At 40.7% G+C, this 26,431-nt stretch overlaps 1 protein-coding gene across 2 annotated transcripts in view; it reads right to left on the bottom strand.

Annotated features, from left to right (window-relative positions):
- LOC143956591 (prostaglandin E2 receptor EP2 subtype-like) overlaps positions 1-26,000 on the bottom strand; it is a 65,546-nt gene extending 39,546 nt beyond the window's left edge. For both annotated transcript variants that reach the window (XR_013269958.1, XM_077466802.1), the window contains exon 1: positions 24,906-26,000. Coding sequence is in view for 1 of the 2 variants with exons in the window: in XM_077466802.1 (XP_077322928.1) it covers positions 24,906-25,694 (789 nt within the window). In the remaining variant the exon portion in view is untranslated. The remainder of the gene's footprint in view (positions 1-24,905) is intronic.
- Between the last annotated feature and the right edge of the window lie 431 nt (positions 26,001-26,431).

Here is a 26,431-nt window from a genome sequence, read left to right as displayed (position 1 = left end):
AGTCCATATATAAAAAAAAACTTTTGGGTTTGGATGCAAGGGGAGCAGCATCAGCAACTGCCCCGGCATTCCTAGAACCTCTGTCTCTCGAAAACCTATGACTACAGATGTACCCATGCATAATTTATAATCTCCGGGCCAGCCGTGGTAGAGGGGCCCCTGGCGCTCCAGCACTGAAGAGAAGAGGACTGGAGCACCACCATGAGTTAAGGGAAGTACTGCTCCGCTATCCTATGTCCTAGACCAAACAAGGACCCTACCAGAAAGAAATCTCCCACGCGCATGCCTTTTTGAACATGTCGGCTCTCTCGGCGTGGATCGGGACAGATGCCGGGGACTCGTTCTAAGGTAAGTATTTCATAATGAGCTAGTATGCGGTGCATACTAGCTCATTATGCCTTTTCCTTTGCAGGTTAGCAAAAAAAAATAATAATAATTCAGCGGGTATACAACCGAGTTAAGGAAGGCAGAGAATTTATTAACTTTGATACTTCTCAAAGTTGATCTTTATTATTATTTTATTTTTTTAATATAAATTGACCTTTTAAAATTAAGTTGCATGCATCTGGCATTACAATCTAAGACTTAATATTAGTATAATGATGAAAAAGCTGTTCCCAAGCTATTATTTCCTGTTTATAAGTCAACGGGGCTGTGTAAGTCAACGGGGCTGTGTTATGTGTTGTGTTATGTGTTGGTGATATTTCCCAGACTCTGCAGTTATGCATGCTCCTCGCTCAGTGATAGCCCCTCACCTCTGACCTCGTTCACTGATATGTATCCCATCACAGAGCCAATACACGTACATTGCCATTGGATTCAAATAGAGCCCAAAAACAAAAAAAATTGCCATTTCACGTAGAGTATCATGTGTATGGACACTATGCAAAAGTGATTGGAGTTGGATTGTGGTAAACTTGAAGCTACAAAATTGACTTTCAGAGACTGTAAAGTACGAGACTGATGACTTAAACAGAAACGATCCACAAAGCATTGCTTCCTAATGTGTCCTAAAAATCAACTAATGGCAAATAAGCTGTTCACTTTGCAAGGGAAATTTACCTTTGCTTAGTGAATGAAGTGAAGCTGTGCTGCCTCCCGTCATCCAATCATGTGCAAGCAAAAATACAGTCCCAATTCCAACCACATTCGGAAGTAAAATAGTTGAGTGTTTTTCAAAACATCTGACTATTTATCAGCTTTCTGAAACACCAGTCATACTGTGAGTGAGAGCGAGGGATGGCTGTGTTGGCCAATCAGAACCCTATTACATTACACAATGATGGACTAATAGAAAGGAGGCTTGGTTCAGATGTATATACAATGAAGTATGTCTAACTTTTAAGGGAGCTAATCTCTAAAAAGAATTATTGTAGGCGAACCTTGTTCCGTTCCTAGGCCTCTACCTGAAATTCATGCATAACAGATGTGATTCCTATAGTGATGCTGTGATTGGCCCACAGCTATTACATGGTACCTGGGCGGGCCAATCACAGCACCCTGTACCATGTGGTAGTTGTGGGTCAATCACAGCACACGATTGTTCTTCATACATTTTGGCCAGAAGTTATACTGCTACATTTTTTGGGGTAAAAATATCCCAAATCTGTGTATATTATTGAACTTTAAAAAGGTTATAGAGTCTTCAAACTATGCTGCCAATCATTGAAAATTGATTAACCTGATGATACCAAATTACCCCTTTTTGGAAAGCAGACATTTCTAAGATATTTAGTAAGACATTTTTGAATTTGTAAATTTTTTCCCACAATTCTTTGCAAACTAAAGATTTTTTTATTTTATTTTTTCAAAAAAGTGTAATTTTTAACAGATTATTTCTCTCACATGGCATATGCATACTTGGAGCTACACCCCAAAACACATTCTGCCACTCCTGTGACATCACAGCCTGGCCACATACAAATAGCCCAACGTGAAGGGGGCACCGTCAGGTGTTCTAGGAGCATAAATTACACATTTAATTCTTAACTACCTATAACACTTTTGAAGGCCCTGAAGCACCAGAACAATGGAAACACCCACAAAATTACCCCATTTTGAAAAGCAAACACTCCAATGTATATCCTATGAGGCATATTGAGTCTTTTGAACATGTCATTTTTTTCCCACAAGTTTTTAGAAAATGTGGAAAGAAAATGGAAACACATATTTTTTTTACACACAGTTGTCAATTTATAAGATATTTCTAATACAGAGCATGTACATGGCAAAAATTACACTACAAAATACATGCAGGGAGCACCGTCAGGTGTTCTGGGGACATAAAATGCACATCGGATTTCATGACTACCTATCACACTTTTGTGAGGCATTGATGAGCGTAGTGATGGCACTGATGTGGCACGGATGAGCACTGATGTGGCAACGCTGAGCATTGATGTGGCACAGATGAGCAATGATCTGGCGTGGATGTGGCACGGATGAGCACTGATGTGGCATGATTGGGCATGGATGACCATGGGTAAGCACGGATCAGCATTGTGGGCACTCCAGATCCAGCCCACTCGCCCTGCTGCATTGGCTCCCTCCTCTCCTTACAGGCTGTATCAATCAGTGATAGGCGAGAACTGAACTGAACATGGCGCTGGTTTGTTGACAAGTGATCGCTCTGTCCAATTACGTGGTAAAGAGCAGCTATCATTAGTGGTTTATCCCGATCTGTGGTGTGCTGGTCCCGCCCCAGGGGGTGCGCAATGCTGAGCGCATGAGCATCATGGGAAATGTAGTTCCAAAACATCTGGGGTGCCAAGGTTCGCCCTGACTGCTGTACGCCCTCCCAGAACTAGCCGACCGTTCTAAATAGCAAAAAAAACTAAAAACGGCCTGGTCATGACGGGGGTAAACCCTTCCGGAGGTCAAGTGGTTAACGTTTTTTGATCTGTTTACCTCTGTAGTTTGCATTTACATATGTACAAGGGAGCAAAGTATCTGCTCAGTACATACTCAAGCTCTGCTTCATGCTTTGCAGTGCTACCCAGTGGCTGTGCTGTACTGCTGCTTCATACAATATAAAGTGTTACTAAACCCAGGAACCTGCATTCACTATATCTGGTCTCCCACAGTACACAGAACATGGAAATGCAATTAATTTAGTAAATATAAACTGCTAAATACCCTTTCTTATCAGCAGTATATAACAGCCTTGTGATTTCTACTAGTATCTAAATAAAGCTTGTAGGAGGAGTTTTGCATTCTCCTCTGACTGTCCTAGGAGGCTGTACGCCCTGACCCTCTGTCTGGACAGTGCTGATTGGACCTGTGCTGATCACATGCACCCTTCCAAGAAAAAAAAACACTCTAGGAATACACATCAAACTGAGCATGTGCAAAGTGACTCCAAAATCTCTTTCTTATCAGGAGATGGTTATGGGACTGTAGTAGTAGAAGGGGAGGATCAGAGAAGACAGGAGCAAACAGCCTTTTTTACACAATGCAGTTAATTAACCTTTTAAGTTCAGCAGTAAGTTTAACAAGCGTGCTTTACTGCATTTACAGACTGATTTTACTACACTTTAAGTCTATGAGTCAGCTGACACGCTGAAAACCATGCACTCGGTTTGTGGTCCACCTTATCACAACAGAGCTCCCTTTGCATTATAATCTGATAACCTATATATTTTATTCCAATAACAAAAATAAGAAAGAGAAGCTATAGTGGAATGTTTGGACCCAACTCCAGTGTTAAAAATAAACAGTAGTTGTAAATACAATTTAAAAAAATGCAGCTTTCGCCGTAGCAGTTACCACCTCTCTGGTGCCTCATACCAGGTAGATAAACTGCTCTTTCCTGCTGCTGCCACCACTGTTCTAGGTTACGTGACTCCCAGTCATTCAACCCACTTCCTGTGGGCTGAGGCTGTCGTGGACACACCCCCTGCGGGTGTGTTCTCACACTGATCTCGGTTCACAGTACTGCTTTATACAAAGATGCACACGTCATTGCAACAAGGACTACACACCACTAGAGGGCAGAGCAGGAGGAAAGAACCCTGACTTAAAGCGGAGGGCCGTTTAAAAAAAAAAAAAAGTCAGCAGCTGCAAACACTGCAGCTGCTGACTTAATCAGCCCACTTACCTGTCCAGGGCGCCCGCGATGTCGGGCCGCCCTAGGCCGACCCGTCCCTCGGCTCTCGGGTCCCAGCGTCGCCATTCCTTTTAAGGGAAACGGGCAGTGGAGCCTTATGGCTTCACTGCCCGTTTCCTACTGCGCATGCGCGAGTCACGCAGCGCTTTGTGAATGGGACGCGCTGTGTTCTGGAACACACAGTTCCCAGAACACAGCGCGACTCATTACCCAGAAGACGCCGCACGGAGGAGAGAAGACAGAAGATCTCCGCGGAGGAGGAAGAGGAAGATTAGGATTATGTGCCTAGCAACAGGCACTTCTGGTAAGTAAAAAAAAAAAAAAAAAAATTCATTTTTTTTTTTTTAGATTTTTTTGTAATTTTTTATATATTTTTTTTTTTCAGGGTGGCCCTCCACTTTAAAAAAAAAAATGAAAAAAAAAAAGAAACGCTGGTGAGCCACGTTATTAGCGTTTATCGGTGTTTATGAGCATTTGGTGATTTTTGTGGTCAAAAAAACGACTCCTGAATGCAATTTTTTTTTTATGGCGTTCAGAAAACAACCCATAAACTCCTGCTAATAAACGTCAAAAAACTTGCATGTGTGCACGGACACATAGGATAACATAGAAAGGAATTGATGGATCTGTTAAAAAAATAAAATAAATGCCCAGACTCCCAAAAATGTCTGTTTATGATGAGCTCCAGTGTGCATGGAGCCTTACCCATCCATATGAAGTAGTAGGTGTGATGGGGACCGACACAAACTTCCAGGAGTCAGAAGAGAGAAATTTTATCCTCTCATTCATTCAAAGGAAAGTGATATCCAGGGCCGTTTTTAAGGCAGGGCAAAAGGGGCAGCTGCCCTGGGCCCTGTCATTGTTGTGGGGCCCAAAGTAGCTGCCTCATACTTGCCAACTATCATGGTTTAAATGTTATTCATCCCTTGAGGTTTTAGTCCCGTGTTGTGTCCTGATATCTCAGTGTGAAGTGCTGCTACTAATGCTGCCAAGCTCTGCCCTATTGTTGTGTACGGATGACTCACCTGCAGACCCTGTGTTTACATGTAAATTGCCAGCATTCATATTTAAATAGCAGTGGCCGGCGGCATTGATATGTATATCATGCCCCACTGAGGTCATATCCACAGTCTAGCAACCAATAAACAAGCAGAAATCATGTGCTGTAACCTCTAGCAACTAATCAGTGAGCCGTAATGTGTGCTGTAACCTCTAGCAACCAGTCAGTGAGCGGTAATGATACACTGTAACCTCTGGCGACCAATCGCAATAGCTGCCTGATCTGACTCAGTAAACTGATTTTGAGTCTAGCTGTTATTTATTGTATGTCTCAGAACAGGTGGAGAGCAAAACTGCATCGGGGCAGGGGGCCAAGAAAAGTTTTGCCCAGGGTCCAATCAATATTAAAGACGGCCCTGGTGATAGCTGCTTTTGTGTAGTATTTAGAACAGATTCCTGGGAACCTCCACGTTTTATCATATAGACCGTATTTCTCTCATAGGAGGAAATGGCATCTGACAGGTCAAGTGTTTTATCATCTATGACATCCGGTTTGTCATATTGCCAGATGGCTGCACGCAAGCCTGACGGGTTGTAATTGAACAGACTGCAATATGTCGTTTTGTGTCCTTTACAAGTTTATACAAGCCTGTGCAGTGTCCAGAAAACTTACTGCGACATCTGTCTCTTTCATCCAAGAATTTAACTTGGTACATGTGAAGGAGCCCAATGCAGGCAGACACATGCCCTTCCCTGCTGCCTGTGAATAAGGAAAATATGCAGCTAGCTTTGTAACGCCGAACCCCAGACAAGATCTCAAAAACCACATTAGTGCAGCTCTACGCCCGTTAAAAATAATTAATTTTATGGCTTTTAAAGGAAAGTCGTTATTTTTTCACCGTAATGCGTTCTATGCGATAAGGTGAAACGCCTTCTGTAGTGCAGCAGCCCCCCCCCCTTTACTTACCTGAACCCAAACTTTCCATCGACTGGGACGAGCACAGCAGCTCCAACCGCTGTCTTGGGTCCTTATTGGATAGATTGATGGCAGTAGGAGCCATTGGCACCCGCTGCTGTCAACCAAATTCAGTGACACAGGAGCCGGGGGTGGGGCCGAGTCCTGCTGTCTGTGTCAATGGGGCGCGCCCACACGAGTGCACTCGAGAAGAGGAGGAGCCAGGATCGATGACAGGGGGGACCCCAGAAGAGGAGGATCAGGGGCGCTCTGTGCAAAAACCCCTGCACAGAGGAGGTAAACATGTTGTTTGTTATTTAAAAAAAAACAAAAAAACAAAACAAAAACCTTTTACAATCCCTTCAAGTACCAAAATTCGACTTGGTAGCAGCCTCTTGCAGTATATGCACAGCGGAGCTCAGACCGGGAGAGGGACAAACGGCATCCTGAGCCAATCAGTTGCGATGCATTGCTCTTGTGTTAGCGGTGAGCATGCTGATAGGAGGACAGAGCAAAGTGACAGAGATGAACTCTAAAATCTGCTGCTTCTTCTTTCATTGTTCAGTCACCTCTTTAGAATTGATTGTTTTAAATGCAAGCATTGTAAGTACCTAAATGTGACTTGGTATCGACCTCATGCAGTCTGTGTACAACAGAGCACAAACAGGGAGAAGGAGAAGCAACATTAGGAGCCAATCAGTTGTGCTATAGTGCCCATGTGCTAACTAGGAACATGCTGATAGGAGGAGAGAGCAGAATGACAGAGAGATGAATATATATATATATATATATATATATATATATATATATATATATGTATATATATATATATATATATATATATATATATGTGTATGTATGTATATATATATATATATATATATATATATATATGTATGTGTATATATATATATATATATATATATATATATATATATATATATATATATGTATGTGTATATATATATATATGTATGTATGTATGTATATATGTATATATATATATATATGTATGTATGTATGTATATATATATAATATTATATATGAGGAGGCTGCTGCAGGATTACTAAAGTTGGGGAGAATTCTCCCAGCGATGATTAAAGGATAAGTTCACTTTCAGTAACATGTTACTTCATTATTCAAGGTGTAACATGTATAATGTAACATGTTACTAAAGCACCTGCCCAAACCTGATCCCGCGCTATGACAGTGGGCACAGGATGCTCTCCCTGGACCCGCTGTCACAATGTAAATATAGTGCTGTCTTCCACCACGGGAAATAGCTTGCAGTTCCCACTAAACTGCGAGGGTGCTGATGAATACTCTCGTAGTTCATTGAACTTCTTGGACTTCAGTAATTTCCTGCCCATATGGGAGGAACGGACAGACAGCTGTACTGAGCGTCTGCAGGAGCCCGACTGATCTGATCTGCTGATCGTGGGTGCAATGCCCTGCAGACTTCTCTGGGGAAAAAAACAAAACAATAAATGCACTTTTTTTTTTAACCTGCAAAAAAGTGCATTTATTTTTTATTTTTTGTTTTAACTGGATTTATCCTTTAAATGAGTGCTGTTGATTTTTCATTTCATGCACAGTGTTTTTTTATTCACGTCAAACATAATAATAAAAACGTATAATAGTGAGCACATTTACTATCTTCTCTTGAAGGTGGCTGCATTGACATATGGGAGACGTGCAACGCACTTCTCTAGGTGGAAGGATGCTTGGAAAGTACACAACGAAAGAGGAAATGATGGTAGCAGTTCTCATAAACTTTGCGCAATTTACAGTAAAACCTGCCTGTCCTATAATGTGTCGCAGTGCAAAGTGTAGTAACCCTAAGTAATAATCACTAGTTCTCTTTCACTGATCTGAAGCTAGGCTAACGAAAGATAAATGACCCGGTCGCTGCGGGATATGTACATTATTGACTGCTTTGTTAATCGCTTAGCGACTGCCCACCATAGATTTACTCTGACAGGGCAGCCGCCAGATCACGTACCTGGTAGGTGATCTGACAGTACCGGGTCTGGGGGGCGCGCGTGCACGCAGCCGATGGCGGCCCACTTGCGTCCAATCACAGCGGGAGCCAATCAGCAGGTCAGGCGTACGCGGTGTCCGCCGGTGTCCTATCGCATATGGTCCCCCATCGGATAGTGTCCGCTGTGTACTGCGCATGCGCAGTACACAGCACACACAGATTCCGAAAATAGCCGAGGATGAACGGCGCCTGCGCCATGAGTCCAGGTTCTATCCCCACCATCCAAGTGGACATAGAGTAGCAATATAAAAGAGCCGAGCGCAGCGAGGGCGAGCAAAGCTCGCCCGCGGGGGGCCCTCTAATTTTCCGAACCCTACGTCCGCTTAGATGGTGGGGCCACCACCTCCACTCACGGCGCAGGCGCCGTTCATCTTTGGAGGTTTTCCGAAGCTTCTTCTGGGGCGGACACTATATGATGGCAGGACACTATCTGCCAGAACACCGGGACCTGCCGATCCTTTGTGAGAAAGGCAGAACGGCGGTCTGCATATGTAAACAAGGCAGCCGTTCTGTCAGAGGGGAATGTGCTGATCTTGTGTTTCTGCTTAGCAGGAACACGGATCTTTACATTCCCCCCAGTCAAAGCGTCTCCCACACAGCAAGCAACCACTCCAACGGAACACATTTAACCCTTTGATTACCCCCTTCCCAGCCAGTGTCATTTGTACAGTAACCACGCATAGTCCCCAAAAAGTGTCAGGTGTCTGATTTGTCCGCTGCAATATCGCAGTCGCGCTATAAGTCGCTGATATTCGCCATTACTAGTTAAAAAAATAAAATAAAACTAATTTACTTTTGTAAATGTTACTTTTGTGCAAACCGATCAATATACACATATTTGAATTTTTTTTTTTTTTTTACCAAAAATATATAGCACAATACATATTAGCCTAAATTGATGAAGAAATTCGATTTTTTTTTTTACAATTTTTATTATTATTTTTTTTTATTGGGAATGTTTTATAGCAGAAAGTAAGTAATATTTTTTTTTTTTTTTTTAATATAGCACAAAAAATTAAAACCGCAGAGGTAATCAAATACCACCAAACGAAAGCTCTATTTGTGGGGGGAAAAAAAGGACCTACGTTTTTGGGGGGGTTTTTTTGGGTACAACGTCGCACGCCCATGGAATTTTCAGTTAAATTGAGGCAGTGCCATATTGCAAAAAATGGCCTGGTCATGGAGTAGGGGTAAACCTCCCGGAGCTGAAGTGGTTAAATACGTTTCTGTTGAAATTGTTGTTAACTGTTTTGGATGTATGGAGCAAGACAGAAATGACACAATCAGTCTAATCACATGTAAAGAAGAAAAAAGTCTGGCATTAATCCTCACGTCACGGTTGAATCAACTGGCTGCATTGAAATGCGCCTTAGTGGTTCGCACTTTTGCCTTTCAGCGCTGGTTGGAATCCCAGCCAGGACATTATGGATGATTTACTAAATTCAAATAGACTCCTTACTTTGCAAAGTGCAGTTGCTGTAAAGTTTAGTAATTCATGTGCAAGCAAAAATGCTGTTTTTTTTTTTTTTCCCCTTGCACGTGATTGGTTGTTCTTTGCAAAGTGAGCTTTACCTCATTTACTAAGCTTTGTAGCAGCTGCACTTGCAGAGTGCACAGTCTACAGTAAAACCTTGGATTGCGAGCATAATTCGTTCCCGGAAGCAAGTTTGTAATCCAAAGTACTTGTATATCAAAGCAAATTTCCCCATAAGAAATAATGGAAACTCAAATGATTCGTTCCGCAACCATTTATTCATAGGTCCTTCAGTTTATAGTCCATATAAAACGATTATAGCAATGTGACCAGGTTGTGTAACCATAAAATGTCCATCCACAAATGGAAGCCTCCACAAGGGGATTAGAAGCAAAATCCAGCAGGAGATACAGAGTGTAAAAAGAGAAGAGAGGAGCCTCTAAGTGTAGCAATATGTTGCTAAATGTTGTAACTTCATTAAATGTAACTATATTGCTAAACTTACAGGCGCCTCTCTTCTACTCTTTTTATACTCCGTTGTGACATGACGCTACTTGTATATCAAGACATCGCTTGTATATCAAGGAAAATTTTTTTTTTTAAAAACGTGGCTCTCAAATCAAGTTACTCTCAAACCAAGGTTCTACTGTACAGTACTTTATTTGCCTTTAGTAAATGAACCCCTATGTTCCCCTGATCCCCCCCTCCAAGTACTCATTTTTCCTCCCACACTTTAAACATGCCGTCTTAACTGTCTTCTGTCTAAAAAGTCCCTAGCATGTGTGTTTATTTTGATATGAGTCTTAAAGAGGAAGTAAAGCCTTAATAAAAATAAAAAAAACCCTGCAAGGCAAAGGCATAATGAGCTAGTATGCATAGCATTACTAGCTCATTATGAATAACTTACCTGAGATGGAAGCCCCCGAAGCGACCCCCGTCGCCGCCATGATACTCAGAGTGACTTACGGTTATCGCGGCTCCGGAGCTGTGACTGGCTGGAGCCGCAATGACGTCACCCCCGCGCATGCTCGTGGTAGCCGCCACTAACGCCGTGATTGCCATTAGCAGCGGCATGCTAAGTGCGCCGTAGACAGCGGTGCCTGTCATTTGCCAATATCTCCTAAACCGTGCAGGTTTAGGAGATATTTCTTGGACCTACAGGTAAGCCTTAGACCCCATTCACACCTGAGCGTTTTGTAGCCCTACGCCTGAAGCTACAAAACGCTGGAGGGGAAAAAATACATTATTCTTAATGGAGATGGTTCACATCTCCACTCCAAGTCACCTGAAGCCCTACACCTGAAGCTCAAACAAGTTCCGGACCCTTTTTTGTCGCGCGAATCGGGCTGATTTGGGCGTTTTCATTCCCATAGAAACTAATGGAAACGCTCGATTCGAGCGTTTAGCGTGACAACGAGTGTTTCTATGGGCGTTTTGACGCTGTATCTGCTCAATGCTTAACATTGGTGACCTTTTGCCCTGCACAAATTCGCGACAAAACACGGCAAAAAACGCCGTGAATCGCGGTAAAAAACGTTGCGAATCGCGTTAAAAAACGCCGCAAATCGCCGTAAAAAACGCCGCAAAAAACGCTTGAAAAAGCTACACTCAGGTGTGAATGCAGCCTTAATCTAGGCTTACCTGTAGGTCAAAGTGGTCTGTAAGGGTTTACAACAACTTTAAGACTGTAAGCTCCTTGAGGACATGGACTGATGTTGTTGTGTATGTACATTATGTAAAGCATTGCATAAATTGCTGGTGCTTTATAAATACCTATAGTGAATAAATCTTTTATTTCTCATGTGGGTCCACAAGCAATGCAAAAGGGTGACCATAACATGTGGAAATCCAATTCTTCAATTTTGATTCAATGTATCACCATTTTTTTTTAAAAGAACCAAACCTTATTTAAAAATCTAAACACTTTCTTTCATATCGCTTCACAAAACTTAGTGTATCTCTTGACCTTTTTTTTTTTCATTTTGGATGGAGTACGGAAGGGTTAGACCCTTTGTCAAGTCTTTGGTGCTGTATATGTCCCCATCGGGGGGCAACTAGCCCCTCTCTATTGGTGACCATTGTCAACTGGACATAAAATTAAGCAAAATCACATATTTTAGAGTTGTTAACAAAACACATCTGTTCCATTGACAACTATCTAAGCCCTTGTACACACGGTCGGAGATTCTGACAATCAAATCCGTCGGATTTTGTCCGAAACTGTTGCATACACACGGTCGGACAAAGTTGTCGGAAAATCCGACGTGATGACGTTATTTCGTTACGACGGGACTACGTTTACGCTAGTAGCCAATAGCTTTGGTGTAGGAATTTGATCTGAGCATGCGTGGCACTTTGTCCGATCGGAATTCTCTACACATGATCGGAGTATGTCCAATCGGAGCATTTTGTCGGAAAATTTTACCAACAAGTTGGAAAAGTTGGTCCGTCGGATACTCCGACGGAAACAGTCCGATGGAGACCACACACAGTCGGAATATCCGACAAAACGGTCCGATCGGACACATTCCATCGGAATCTCCGACCGTGTGTACAAGGGCTAAGAGGGTCATTCCCCCATACTTTTGGGAGACTTTTACTAACTTCCTGTTATATTTCTGGGAAAGGAAGTAAAGGAAAACTTCCCCAATGGTACACAGACAATAACTAATGAGCTGAAATGAGTTTTAATTCTACTCTACTCTACTTTAAAACTAAATAATGTTTGGACTATACGTTTTTAAAATGCTGGTGTTGATAAGTTGCCCTCGTTCAATAACTTTTAATAGTATTATCAATCTACAGTTGTTAAAAAGTGTTTGGAATTACCTGAAAACTGATACATATATGGTCAGAATTAGACCCCACAATGGCTCCCTTTTCAGTACTGTCTACGCTTAGATAAGCTGGCATTCAAGGTTTTTGGCAGCATGTACATGCATGTTTTTTTTACCACCTCTAATAAACAAAGACTGCTGCCAATCTAATCGTTCCCTTATATCAGGCTCCCTTTAATGTCTGCGCCCTGCTTTGATACCATTTTACCCTTTATTAGTTCAGCCAATTATCTAGTAACCCTCTGCACACAACTCTACACTATAAAAATGGTTTAGTTAATCATTTTAAATTTTATATCTATACTGTTTGAATTTTAGAACAGTTTCTCTATAGTTAAAAGGTTTATAATAAGCAAAGAAGGGAAGTTTAGACGCATTACCCAAGTGTCCCTGGAGTGAAAAGAGAATATAGGAACCCTGGCAGATGCACCTTTTCAACTGGCTCTAAGCCCTTGTATACACGGTCGGAGATTCCGACGGAATGTGTCCGATCGGACCGTTTTGTCGGATATTCCGACTGTGTGTGGTCTGCATTGGACTGTTTCCGTCGGAATATCCGATGGACCAAGTTTTCCAACATGTCGGTAAAATTTTCCGACAAAATGCTCCGATCATGTGTAGAGAATTCCAATCGGACAAAGTGCCACGCATGCTCAGATCAAATTCCTACACCAAAGCTATTGGCTACTAGCGTGAACATAGTCCTGTCGTAACGAAATAACGTCATCACGTCGGATTTTCCAACAACTTTGTCCGACTGTGTGTATACAACAGTTTCGGACAAAATCCGATGCACAAAATCCGACGGATTTGGTTGTTGGAATCTCCGACCGTGTGTACAAGGGCTTACTGTGTTTATATAAGGTATTTTTGCTGTAATGCTTTGATCCAGATCCATACATAGAATGAAGGTTTAAGCGGTTTTATATCCGCAAATGAAAAAAAAAAAAACTGTAAGGTAAAGGCATAATGAGCTAGTATGCACCGCATACTAGCTCATTAGGAAATGCTTACCTTAGAACGAAGCGTTGGCATCGCATCCCGGTCACCGCCAAGGGAGCTGCCATTTTCTGTGATTCTTCCGGGTTCGCGGCCCCCGATGCAGTGAGTGGCCCGGAGCCGCGATGGCGTCACTCCCGCGCAATTTCCGGCACGATACGACGGACCTTCACTGCGCATGCGCCGCTGATGTCAGTGGCTGCATGCAAGGTGAATATCTCCTAAACCGTGTAGGTTTAGGAGATATTAATTTTACCTATAGGTAAGCACACCTCCCAACATTTTGAGATGGGAATGAGGGACACCTACTAGCAAACGTATGTAGGCATAGGACATGCCCTCCTGTCAAAACCCCTTAAAGGAGAAGTCACCAAAAAAAGTTTATTTAAATCCACAAGGGCTTTTTTTTTAACACTACTATTCCTTTATATTGGATTTTAAAATTTACAAATGCAGAAACTGAGAAATTGGATGACAGTTTTAGCACTGGGAAAGACTTTTTGAAAGATAAAAAGTCCATTTTATATACAACCATATGGATCAGACCAAATGAGGGGGAAAGAGGAACAGAGGGACATTGCTCCAAATCAGGGACAGTCCCTCGAAATCGGGTGTAGTTGGGAGCTATGGAAGCCTTATTGTAAAAAAAAAAGGGGTATATAACCACTTCAAATGTATTGACCAAAGGCATCTCATTTGTTGCTCTCTATAACCTCAACTCACAAAAGTGCTTAACATACTCGATATATCTTGTTCTGCAAGGGTCCTTTCCCAAGAGTGATCTAAACAGATCCACCTATCAGCCTATCACCTTTCAGGCAGACCTGTTTGGAAGCTCAATGTTGGTCTAAGCCCTTGTACACACGGTCAGACATATTGACAACCAAATCCGTTGGATTTTGTCCGAAACTGTTGCATACACACGGTCGGACAAAGTTGTCAGAAAATCCGATTGTACATAACGTGATGACGTTATTTCGTTACGACGGGACTACGTTCACGCTAGTAGCCAATAGCTTTGGTCTAGGAATTTGATCTGAGCATGCGTGGCACTTTGTCCATCGGAGTAGGCTACACATGATCGGAGTATGTCCAATCGGAGCATTTTCTCTGAAAATTTTACGGACAAGTTGGAAAACTTGGTCCATCGGATACTCCGATGGAAACAGTCCGATGCATACCACACACAGTCAGATTATCCGACAAAACGGTCCGATAGGACACATTCCGTCTGAATCTCCGACCGTGTGTACAAGGGCTAAAGGTAGTCGGATGTAAATGGATATGCATCCACTTGCATCCGATTACCTTCAAGTCCATTTAGGTTTAAAAAAAAAAATAGGTTTGTGCCCCTTTTCTGTTTCTTCTAAACATAAGTGATGGATCAGATGTTCATCCGATTACTGTGCCTGCCCATAGACCTAACTGTTGGAGAAAAACCTACACAGATGACTTCCAGTCGCCTCAAATTCAACGAGGAATCTGTTCGTGGATCCTCTGTTGATCGGAATGGAGGACGGCCATCTACAAGGATCTTATATTGTAGTGTTTTACTCCTGAGAGAGAGATGTTTTAACTGTCGCTACAATGAAATAGAACATTCTCTAAAGTTACTGCACAGGTTATCACTGTATTAAATGCCATTTGATTCAGGTTGGGAATAAATGTGTGTGTTTTAAGAGGTGTCTATTGAACATGAAAATTAGGTGTTTGGTCATAAAATAACATAAATAATACTCTATGATAAAAAAAAAAAAAAAGATGGTTAAATGCCCGTTTCAGTCAGAAAAATAACAACGTCAATAATCTAACTGAAGTTTGTATACTGGACATTTTTAGGAATAAATTATCGTAAGATAAAAGAGATGAGAGTAAAAGTATTCTCGCGCCTACCAATGTGTCCTAAAACTAGTGGGGTTGCAGCAAAACACCGGCAGGGGTATACACCCTCCCCAGATTAAGTGATAGTGATTAAGAAATGGTGTTGCGCTCCGACTACTTAGATCTAATTAAATTAACATGTACTCAAGTGACAACCAAAACAGAAATAAACTAAAATGTGAAACTGCATGTTTAAATAAGCTCAGACAATGTGCATAAATATTAAAGTGCAATAAACCAGGTCACATTGTGCGCTTGACAAAAAACTTGATATGAAAAATCCTCTATAGATGACAGTGAGATGATATTAAGTATATATCCAAATATATAAATGATATGAAAAAAAAAAAAAAAAAAAAAAAAAAAAAAAAAAAAAAAAAAAAAAAAAAAAAAAAACACAACTGAGTGTCGTTATAAAAGTGCAAAACAGATCAAAGAATACACAAAATACTAATAATCCATGTGTAGTGTATCACGTGTCTGAACAAAATACTAATAGTCCATAAGCAGTGAAATGTGTGTTTGAGCAAAAATTCCAAAAACAAAAATAAGGTGAACTATAGTTATATGGAGAGCATATCCATTTAGTGATAAAATGCGTCCATTTGATGATCAACAAGGCAGTATCCTGCGTGCTCCAAAAGCAGGGGGTGGATTCCACCAGTGCTCCTATGCGTATAATATCCTCACACTAGGTGCAGTAATTACCTTACCTTACTGCTGTAAGGTAAACAGCATTTCCAAAGTGACGCTTGTTGTCCAATGTAGGTTCAGTAGGTGATGTAATCCTGGACTCTCATTCACCATGGGCACGTTGTAACATGCAGAGAAAGCAAGGGGAACACTCCAATAGTGAAGTACGTATTCACAATTTATTGGGTATAAAACGAAGGTAAGGTACTCACATTTAAAACAATAATAAAAGCACAACTTAAACGAACGCGTGTCACGTTCGCGCTTCCGGACGTCACTTCCGGTGTCCTTACTGGCCAATTGTGTTCCTACGCGTATCGTCAAATGACTTCATCAGGGAATAACAACTGGGGTAAGGGCGGACGTATAAATAGTGTCAGTAATTAGCAGCCATTTTTGTGAAGTCCATTGTGGCCCCATCTACGGCCATTTTCTCGTGGGCTAATATATATAGAGTAATGGTCAACGGACGTGACAGTGGCAGGAAATGTGCAAGCCTCACTTGCGATCATTTTGTGGGGGTATTTTTTATTGTAGATGATCATTAACTGTTATAGCCCGCTGGGAAATACCCAGGAAACATTATTCTTATTGGCGCAGCCCCAAAGGTAATAACAGAGCAACCCTTCTCATTAGCGCACCTGCGCAATAACGTTCGTTTCTAAAATGACATCTAGCATAAAACAACAAGAAAGAAAAGTATGGGCAATACTGGACGAATATATTAAAATTGAAAGTGATTAAATAAAATCAAAATAAAAGCTACACTAGTAAAACCATAGTCATAAAATTATTATGTGTAAGAGATATCGATAATTATATAAAATCTTAAGGTGTGTGGTATAGCATGGCCAATAATTGGGAATCAGCTATTGGCGATATAAATTATCAACAGGTCCATCTAAAAAGCAGTGATGTCTAGGAGGGAGACAGTGATCTAAAACACACTTACGACTATTTACTAGATCACTACCAGTGTATAGACTGAGTGGTATGGGAAAGAATTAAAAGTTATAGCTAAAATTGTGTGTATATGAGATCAACAATATATTGGACTAGGATGTAAGAATTCCATGATAACGGCCATCATAGATGGTCCTAACGGGAGTCATAATCGATCTCCAAGAGTAACACTAAAAACATAGACTAATTAAAAAAAGGGGAATAGAATATATATAAAAATAGAATAGGATAAGATAGAATATGTAAAAATATCAGAATCACTCTGATATGAGCGTTATAGTTTAGTATGAGCGGTAGTCATAATCGATCTCCAAGAGTGACACTAAAAACAGAGACTGAGTAAAAAAAGGGGAATAGAATATATATAAAAATAGAATAGGATAAGATAGAATATGTAAAAATATCAGAATCACTCTGATATGAGCGTTATAGTTTAGTATGAGCGGTAGTCATAATCGATCTCCAAGAGTGACACTAAAAACAGAGACTGAGTAAAAAAAGGGGAATAGAATATATATAAAAATAGAATAGGATAAGATAGAATATGTCAAAATATCAGAATCACTCTCAATTTAGGAGAGGACACCGGAAAGGAGATCCAAAATTCACATAATAGTAATTTTAAAACATCCTAACAAAAGAAGCTTATAAATAATGTAGTCAAAAATCACTAATAAAACAATTAAGGTCAAAATCAATATTGAGTCCCTGGGGCGCAAAAGTGTCTAAAGTGAAAATCCATCTAGACTCTGCCTGACTTAGTGTTCTGACCTTATGGCTCCCTCTCCAATGTCTTTTGTAGGGTTCGATACCCCAAAACATAAGCTGGGTAGGGTCCTTGTTATGGTGTATGCAAAAGTGCCTGGAAACGCTGTGCTTGTCGAAGCCATTAATGATGTTTTTAACATGCTCTTTTATTCGTACCCTTAAAGGTCTTTTGGTGCGGCCTACGTATTGCAAGCCACAACTGCATTGCAACACGTACACCGCTCCCTCGGTATTACAGCATACGAAATCTTTTATTTCGTACGTGTTCCCAGTGCTTGTAGACGTAAAATTAAATTTCTTTTCAGCTGGGCGTTTTGTTTTTAAGCATGCAAAGCACCTTTTACATGGGAAGAACCCTTTACCAGTGAAGAAAGTCAGGCCTGTGGGTGGGGGGTCGGGGACGTTCTTGACTATCTTGTCCCTTAAAGTCATTGCCTTTTTGTACACAAATTTAGGGTATTCAGGCAACAATTCCTGTAAGTGTACATCTAAGCGTAGGATGTGCCAGTGTTTTCTGATAATCTTTTCAAATTTCTTGTGTTGAGCGTTGTAGTTTAGTATGAGCGGTATCCCATCCGTCCCTCGTGCCGGGGTGGTTTTATCTCTAATTAGAGTGGTTCGATCCATATTTTCGACTTCTGTAATTTTCTTTCTAATGTCTTCATTGTCATATCCCTTATTTATGAACCTCTGGCCTATCTTTTCAGCCTGTAGGTGGTAGTCCTTAGTGTTTGTACAGTTTCTGCGTAATCTTATCAGTTGACCCTTAGGAATATTACACAGCCAGTTGGTGTGATGGCAGCTACCTCTTGGCAAGTAACTATTCCTATCGACATTTTTGAAATGGGTCTTTGTATATAATTTGTTATTATTTTGTGTCACTTCTAGATCTAGGAAAGATATTGATCCGGTACTCACTTCCCAGGATAGTTTAATGTTTCTGTTATTAATATTTAGTCCTTCCAAGAATCTAACTAGGCTGGTTGTTTCGCCTCTCCAGAGTATCAGAATATCGTCTATATACCTTTTATATATAGCCAGTTCTCTGGGTCTGTTAGTGTATACCGCTTCCCCTTCCCATTGGGCCATGAATAAGCATGCCACACTGGGAGCAAATTTGGCTCCCATCGCCACTCCAGTTCTTTGATGGAAGTACTCACGGTTATGCCAAAAATAACTGTTTTTAAGGCAAAAGTCCAGACATTTAACCAAATATTTACGCTGGGAGCACGACAACGTGCTGTACTTTCTTAGGCCCCATTTTACAGCCTCACAGGCTTGATAGTGTTGAATCACCGTGTACAATGAAGAGACATCAACTGATGCCATAATCCAGGGTCCTTCCTCTTCAGGTAGTTCTTCTAATATTTGCAATACCTGCTTCGTGTCTCTCAGATAGGCTTCGGTTTTTGTGACCACAGGTTGTAAGAATTTATCTATGTATTCCCCCATTCTAGAGGTGAGGGAGTCAATCCCATTCACTATGGGCCTAAACGGGGGATCAATTTTATCCTTGTGTATTTTTGGTAAGGCGTAAATAATCGGAGTCCTGCATGCCTCTGGAATCAGGTATTTGGCTTCTTTTTTACTCAGGATATCCTTTTTCAGCCCGAGGTGAACTACCTGCTCAAGTTCTTTCCTACATTTAAACATGGGGTTCTTGGTTAGTTTTGTATATGTAGTGTTATCTCCTAGTAGCTTCTTCATATTATCGCAGTACTGTACTTTTGAGAGGATGACAATTCCTCCGCCCTTGTCGGCGGGTCGGATAACGATATCTTTCCGCTTTGATAGTTTCTTAATCCCATTTTTCATAAACTTGGGATCCTCACGCTTCTTGATTTTTAGGTCCTTGAGATCTTGTAGCACTACCTTTTTGAATACTTCAACATGTTTATTATTGGAGACCGTTGGGTTGAACACCGATCTATTCCTTAATTCACTATGTGTCACATCCTGATCCGCTACCTGGATGCGTTTTTTGATGGGATTGCTCGCTAGATATTTTTTAATGTTTAATGTCCTAACATATTTTTGTACTCCTAGATACGTCTCAAATTTGTCCATATTCTTAGTGGGAGCGTATTTTAGCCCTTTATCGAGTACACCTATTTCCTCTTGAGATAAGGGCTGCCCACTCAGGTTGAAGATCCTCGATAAAGGGCTAAAATACGCTCCCACTAAGAATATGGACAAATTTGAGACGTATCTAGGAGTACAAAAATATGTTAGGACATTAAACATTAAAAAATATCTAGCGAGCAATCCCATCAAAAAACGCATCCAGGTAGCGGATCAGGATGTGACACATAGTGAATTAAGGAATAGATCGGTGTTCAACCCAACGGTCTCCAATAATAAACATGTTGAAGTATTCAAAAAGGTAGTGCTACAAGATCTCAAGGACCTAAAAATCAAGAAGCGTGAGGATCCCAAGTTTATGAAAAATGGGATTAAGAAACTATCAAAGCGGAAAGATATCGTTATCCGACCCGCCGACAAGGGCGGAGGAATTGTCATCCTCTCAAAAGTACAGTACTGCGATAATATGAAGAAGCTACTAGGAGATAACACTACATATACAAAACTAACCAAGAACCCCATGTTTAAATGTAGGAAAGAACTTGAGCAGGTAGTTCACCTCGGGCTGAAAAAGGATATCCTGAGTAAAAAAGAAGCCAAATACCTGATTCCAGAGGCATGCAGGACTCCGATTATTTACGCCTTACCAAAAATACACAAGGATAAAATTGATCCCCCGTTTAGGCCCATAGTGAATGGGATTGACTCCCTCACCTCTAGAATGGGGGAATACATAGATAAATTCTTACAACCTGTGGTCACAAAAACCGAAGCCTATCTGAGAGACACGAAGCAGGTATTGCAAATATTAGAAGAACTACCTGAAGAGGAAGGACCCTGGATTATGGCATCAGTTGATGTCTCTTCATTGTACACGGTGATTCAACACTATCAAGCCTGTGAGGCTGTAAAATGGGGCCTAAGAAAGTACAGCACGTTGTCGTGCTCCCAGCGTAAATATTTGGTTAAATGTCTGGACTTTTGCCTTAAAAACAGTTATTTTTGGCATAACCGTGAGTACTTCCATCAAAGAACTGGAGTGGCGATGGGAGCCAAATTTGCTCCCAGTGTGGCATGCTTATTCATGGCCCAATGGGAAGGGGAAGCGGTATACACTAACAGACCCAGAGAACTGGCTATATATAAAAGGTATATAGACGATATTCTGATACTCTGGAGAGGCGAAACAACCAGCCTAGTTAGATTCTTGGAAGGACTAAATATTAATAACAGAAACATTAAACTATCCTGGGAAGTGAGTACCGGATCAATATCTTTCCTAGATCTAGAAGTGACACAAAATAATAACAAATTATATACAAAGACCCATTTCAAAAATGTCGATAGGAATAGTTACTTGCCAAGAGGTAGCTGCCATCACACCAACTGGCTGTGTAATATTCCTAAGGGTCAACTGATAAGATTACGCAGAAACTGTACAAACACTAAGGACTACCACCTACAGGCTGAAAAGATAGGCCAGAGGTTCATAAATAAGGGATATGACAATGAAGACATTAGAAAGAAAATTACAGAAGTCGAAAATATGGATCGAACCACTCTAATTAGAGATAAAACCACCCCGGCACGAGGGACGGATGGGATACCGCTCATACTAAACTACAACGCTCAACACAAGAAATTTGAAAAGATTATCAGAAAACACTGGCACATCCTACGCTTAGATGTACACTTACAGGAATTGTTGCCTGAATACCCTAAATTTGTGTACAAAAAGGCAATGACTTTAAGGGACAAGATAGTCAAGAACGTCCCCGACCCCCCACCCACAGGCCTGACTTTCTTCACTGGTAAAGGGTTCTTCCCATGTAAAAGGTGCTCTGCATGCTTAAAAACAAAACGCCCAGCTGAAAAGAAATTTAATTTTACGTCTACAAGCACTGGGAACACGTACGAAATAAAAGATTTCGTATGCTGTAATACCGAGGGAGCGGTGTACGTGTTGCAATGCAGTTGTGGCTTGCAATACGTAGGCCGCACCAAAAGACCTTTAAGGGTACGAATAAAAGAGCATGTTAAAAACATCATTAATGGCTTCGACAAGCACAGCGTTTCCAGGCACTTTTGCATACACCATAACAAGGACCCTACCCAGCTTATGTTTTGGGGTATCGAACCCTACAAAAGACATTGGAGAGGGAGCCATAAGGTCAGAACACTAAGTCAGGCAGAGTCTAGATGGATTTTCACTTTAGACACTTTTGCGCCCCAGGGACTCAATATTGATTTTGACCTTAATTGTTTTATTAGTGATTTTTGACTACATTATTTATAAGCTTCTTTTGTTAGGATGTTTTAAAATTACTATTATGTGAATTTTGGATCTCCTTTCCGGTGTCCTCTCCTAAATTGAGAGTGATTCTGATATTTTGACATATTCTATCTTATCCTATTCTATTTTTATATATATTCTATTCCCCTTTTTTTACTCAGTCTCTGTTTTTAGTGTCACTCTTGGAGATCGATTATGACTACCGCTCATACTAAACTATAACGCTCATATCAGAGTGATTCTGATATTTTTACATATTCTATCTTATCCTATTCTATTTTTATATATATTCTATTCCCCTTTTTTTACTCAGTCTCTGTTTTTAGTGTCACTCTTGGAGATCGATTATGACTACCGCTCATACTAAACTATAACGCTCATATCAGAGTGATTCTGATATTTTTACATATTCTATCTTATCCTATTCTATTTTTATATATATTCTATTCCCCTTTTTTTAATTAGTCTATGTTTTTAGTGTTACTCTTGGAGATCGATTATGACTCCCGTTAGGACCATCTATGATGGCCGTTATCATGGAATTCTTACATCCTAGTCCAATATATTGTTGATCTCATATACACACAATTTTAGCTATAACTTTTAATTCTTTCCCATACCACTCAGTCTATACACTGGTAGTGATCTAGTAAATAGTCGTAAGTGTGTTTTAGATCACTGTCTCCCTCCTAGACATCACTGCTTTTTAGATGGACCTGTTGATAATTTATATCGCCAATAGCTGATTCCCAATTATTGGCCATGCTATACCACACACCTTAAGATTTTATATAATTATCGATATCTCTTACACATAATAATTTTATGACTATGGTTTTACTAGTGTAGCTTTTATTTTGATTTTATTTAATCACTTTCAATTTTAATATATTCGTCCAGTATTGCCCATACTTTTCTTTCTTGTTGTTTTATGCTAGATGTCATTTTAGAAACGAACGTTATTGCGCAGGTGCGCTAATGAGAAGGGTTGCTCTGTTATTACCTTTGGGGCTGCGCCAATAAGAATAATGTTTCCTGGGTATTTCCCAGCGGGCTATAACAGTTAATGATCATCTACAATAAAAAATACCCCCACAAAATGATCGCAAGTGAGGCTTGCACATTTCCTGCCACTGTCACGTCCGTTGACCATTACTCTATATATATTAGCCCACGAGAAAATGGCCGTAGATGGGGCCACAATGGACTTCACAAAAATGGCTGCTAATTACTGACACTATTTATACGTCCGCCCTTACCCCAGTTGTTATTCCCTGATGAAGTCATTTGACGATACGCGTAGGAACACAATTGGCCAGTAAGGACACCGGAAGTGACGTCCGGAAGCGCGAACGTGACACGCGTTCGTTTAAGTTGTGCTTTTATTATTGTTTTAAATGTGAGTACCTTACCTTCGTTTTATACCCAATAAATTGTGAATACGTACTTCACTATTGGAGTGTTCCCCTTGCTTTCTCTGCATGTTACAACGTGCCCATGGTGAATGAGAGTCCAGGATTACATCACCTACTGAACCTACATTGGACAACAAGCGTCACTTTGGAAATGCTGTTTACCTTACAGCAGTAAGGTAAGGTAATTACTGCACCTAGTGTGAGGATATTATACGCATAGGAGCACTGGTGGAATCCACCCCCTGCTTTTGGAGCACGCAGGATACTGCCTTGTTGATCATCAAATGGACGCATTTTATCACTAAATGGATATGCTCTCCATATAACTATAGTTCACCTTATTTTTGTTTTTGGAATTTTTGCTCAAACACACATTTCACTGCTTATGGACTATTAGTATTTTGTTCAGACACGTGATACACTACACATGGATTATTAGTATTTTGTGTATTCTTTGATCTGTTTTGCACTTTTATAACGACACTCAGTTGTGTTTTTTTTTTTTTTTTTTTTTTTTTTTTTTCATATCATTTATATATTTGGATATATACTTAATATCATCTCACTGTCATCTATAGAGGATTTTTCATATCAAGTTTTTTGTCAAGCGCACAATGTGACCTGGTTTATTGCACTTTAATATTTATGCACATTGTCTGAGCTTATTTAAACATGCAGTAAGATAAAAGAGTAGAGTTAAGAAAACTCAGCTGTTAAATGCCATTCGATTCAGGTTGGGAATAAATGTGTGTTTTAAGAGGTGTCTATTGAACATGAAAATGAGGTGTTTGGTCATAAAATAACATAAATAATACTTTATGAGAAAAAAAAAAAAGATGGTTAAATGCCCGTTTCAGTCAGAAAAATAACAACGACAATAATCTAACTGAAGTTTGTATACTGGACATTTTTAGGAAGAAATTATCGTAAGATAAAAGTAGAGTAGAGTTAAGAAAACTCAGCTGTTAAATGCCATTCGATTCAGGTTGGGAATAAATGTGTGTGTTTTAAGAGGTGTCTATTGAACATGAAAATTAGGTATTTGGTCATAAAATAACATAAATAATATTCTATGAGAAAAAAAAAAGATGGTTAAATGCCAGTTTCAGTCAGAAAAATAACAACGTCAATCTAACTGAAGTTTGTATACTGGACATTTTTAGGAAGAAATTATCGTAAGATAAAAGTAGAGTTAAGAAAACTCAGCTGTTGTAGTAAACTGAGCCTTGTGGTTTGCTGTGCAGTGCTGAAACCTCTCACTTTCCACCCTATAATTCTTTTGCGAAATATCATTGTTGGCAACATGGCTAACAGAGTGTAACCTTACAGGTGTGTAGAGCTGTGTGGACAAGTAAAACGGAGAAAAGGTTATCCCTTAGCAAATAACTTTGCATCTTACCGTAAAAGGTAGGGAACAGATAATGAAGGTGATGGTCATGATGGACAGCAGAATAAGGTGGTCAATCTCCTCGGACATGGAAATCCTGTCCCGCTTATTGGCAGTAATGGAACCAATCCTACGGGTCTTCTGCCTCTTGTGCATCCTGACCAGATTGACAATGACCACAAGGTTACAGGTCAACACCGCGATGATGAGGATGAGAAGAAGGGTGGCGTAAAGCATGGAGTAGACGTTGCTAAGATTGGAATTGGTATTTCGACTCTTCATGTCAATGAAGCACCATGTCCCGGGACAATATTGGATAAACTCCCCAAAGTTCATTACCGGGAAGAGACAAAAGAAGATGGAGAAGCCATAGATTACTGGGAAGGTGATGATCCCGCATCGCTTCTTGATGAACTTCTCATAGAAATAGGGGTGCCCAATGGCCAGGGCTCGCTCTAATGCCGTAGCAAATAAGATCATCATGGTGGCCAAGCTGAAAAAAGTCATGGCAAATGCAAAATATTTACAAAGTCCCATTTCGACTAATGAAAGCCCCCTCGCGTAAGAGGCCATGACTACAGGGCTGATCATACAGGTGCCGAGTAAGTCTGTGACCACCAGTCCAGAGACCAGAATAAAGAATAGAGAAATATTCCCTCGAAATTCCCTGCGACGAGTCTCCAGCAGCACCAGGGCAATCACGTTTCCCACCACGCCAGCAGAGAACATCACGGCGGAGATGGCTGGGCTATCGGTAGGGCTTAGGTGAGTAAGTTCTCTGCAGTCCGATTCCTCCGTCATAGTCCAAAGAGATGCAGGGCTGAAAATTCAGCCCTCAGGGTAAGGCACTGCTAGATCATTTGGTCTTCCTTGATCGACACATGGCAGCACATGCAGACTTGGAATTTAGCAGAGTGAAACTTCACTCAGCCCCGCAAAGAGGGAAGCCTGTGACATCATACAAAGTCTCACTCCTCCCCAGAACACACAGGGAGGGAGGAAAGGAAACACAAAGAAACACAATATTAGATGGACCACTTGATTTGTGTATGCTTCAATATCCTAGGACTCTAGAAGACGGAAAGATTGAAAAGGTCTTAACCAAGGACACTTACACTGCTCATGGCCAAATTTCCTGGGTCAGCAAGCCTCTGTAAAGCCAAGGTGCTGCTTCTTCTCTGTATCCCTTTGTGACAAATGAAAACTTCAGCAGTTGCATGCGAAACAAATCCATGCTGCTCTAGTCCCTCCCAGATCCTTACCCACGGCAAGTTCCCTGCCTATAGAGTGAGCCACATCAGCCTGGTCGTTATTCAGAGCAAGCAGTGGATGGTAGCAGTGTTTTCAGCTGCCTCCAGCTATAGACTTTCCCAGGTCACAGAGTCATAAAAGAGTCATTGTCAGGCTTCGACTTTCCCGACAAGTTACGCAACTTTGATTTGGAGAGACTTAAATCACTAGGTGCAATTCTATTTTGCACTTTTTTTATATACATTTTCTGATCCACAGTTGCATAGCTCCCAACTGTCCCTGATTTC

The sequence above is a fragment of the Lithobates pipiens genome, unplaced genomic scaffold (assembly GCF_037356315.1).
Source record: "Lithobates pipiens isolate NorthernLeopardFrog02 unplaced genomic scaffold, aLitPip1_a1.2 Scaffold_37, whole genome shotgun sequence".
Taxonomy (NCBI): domain Eukaryota; kingdom Metazoa; phylum Chordata; class Amphibia; order Anura; family Ranidae; genus Lithobates; species Lithobates pipiens.
This window is presented reverse-complemented; position numbering and strand designations above follow the sequence as displayed.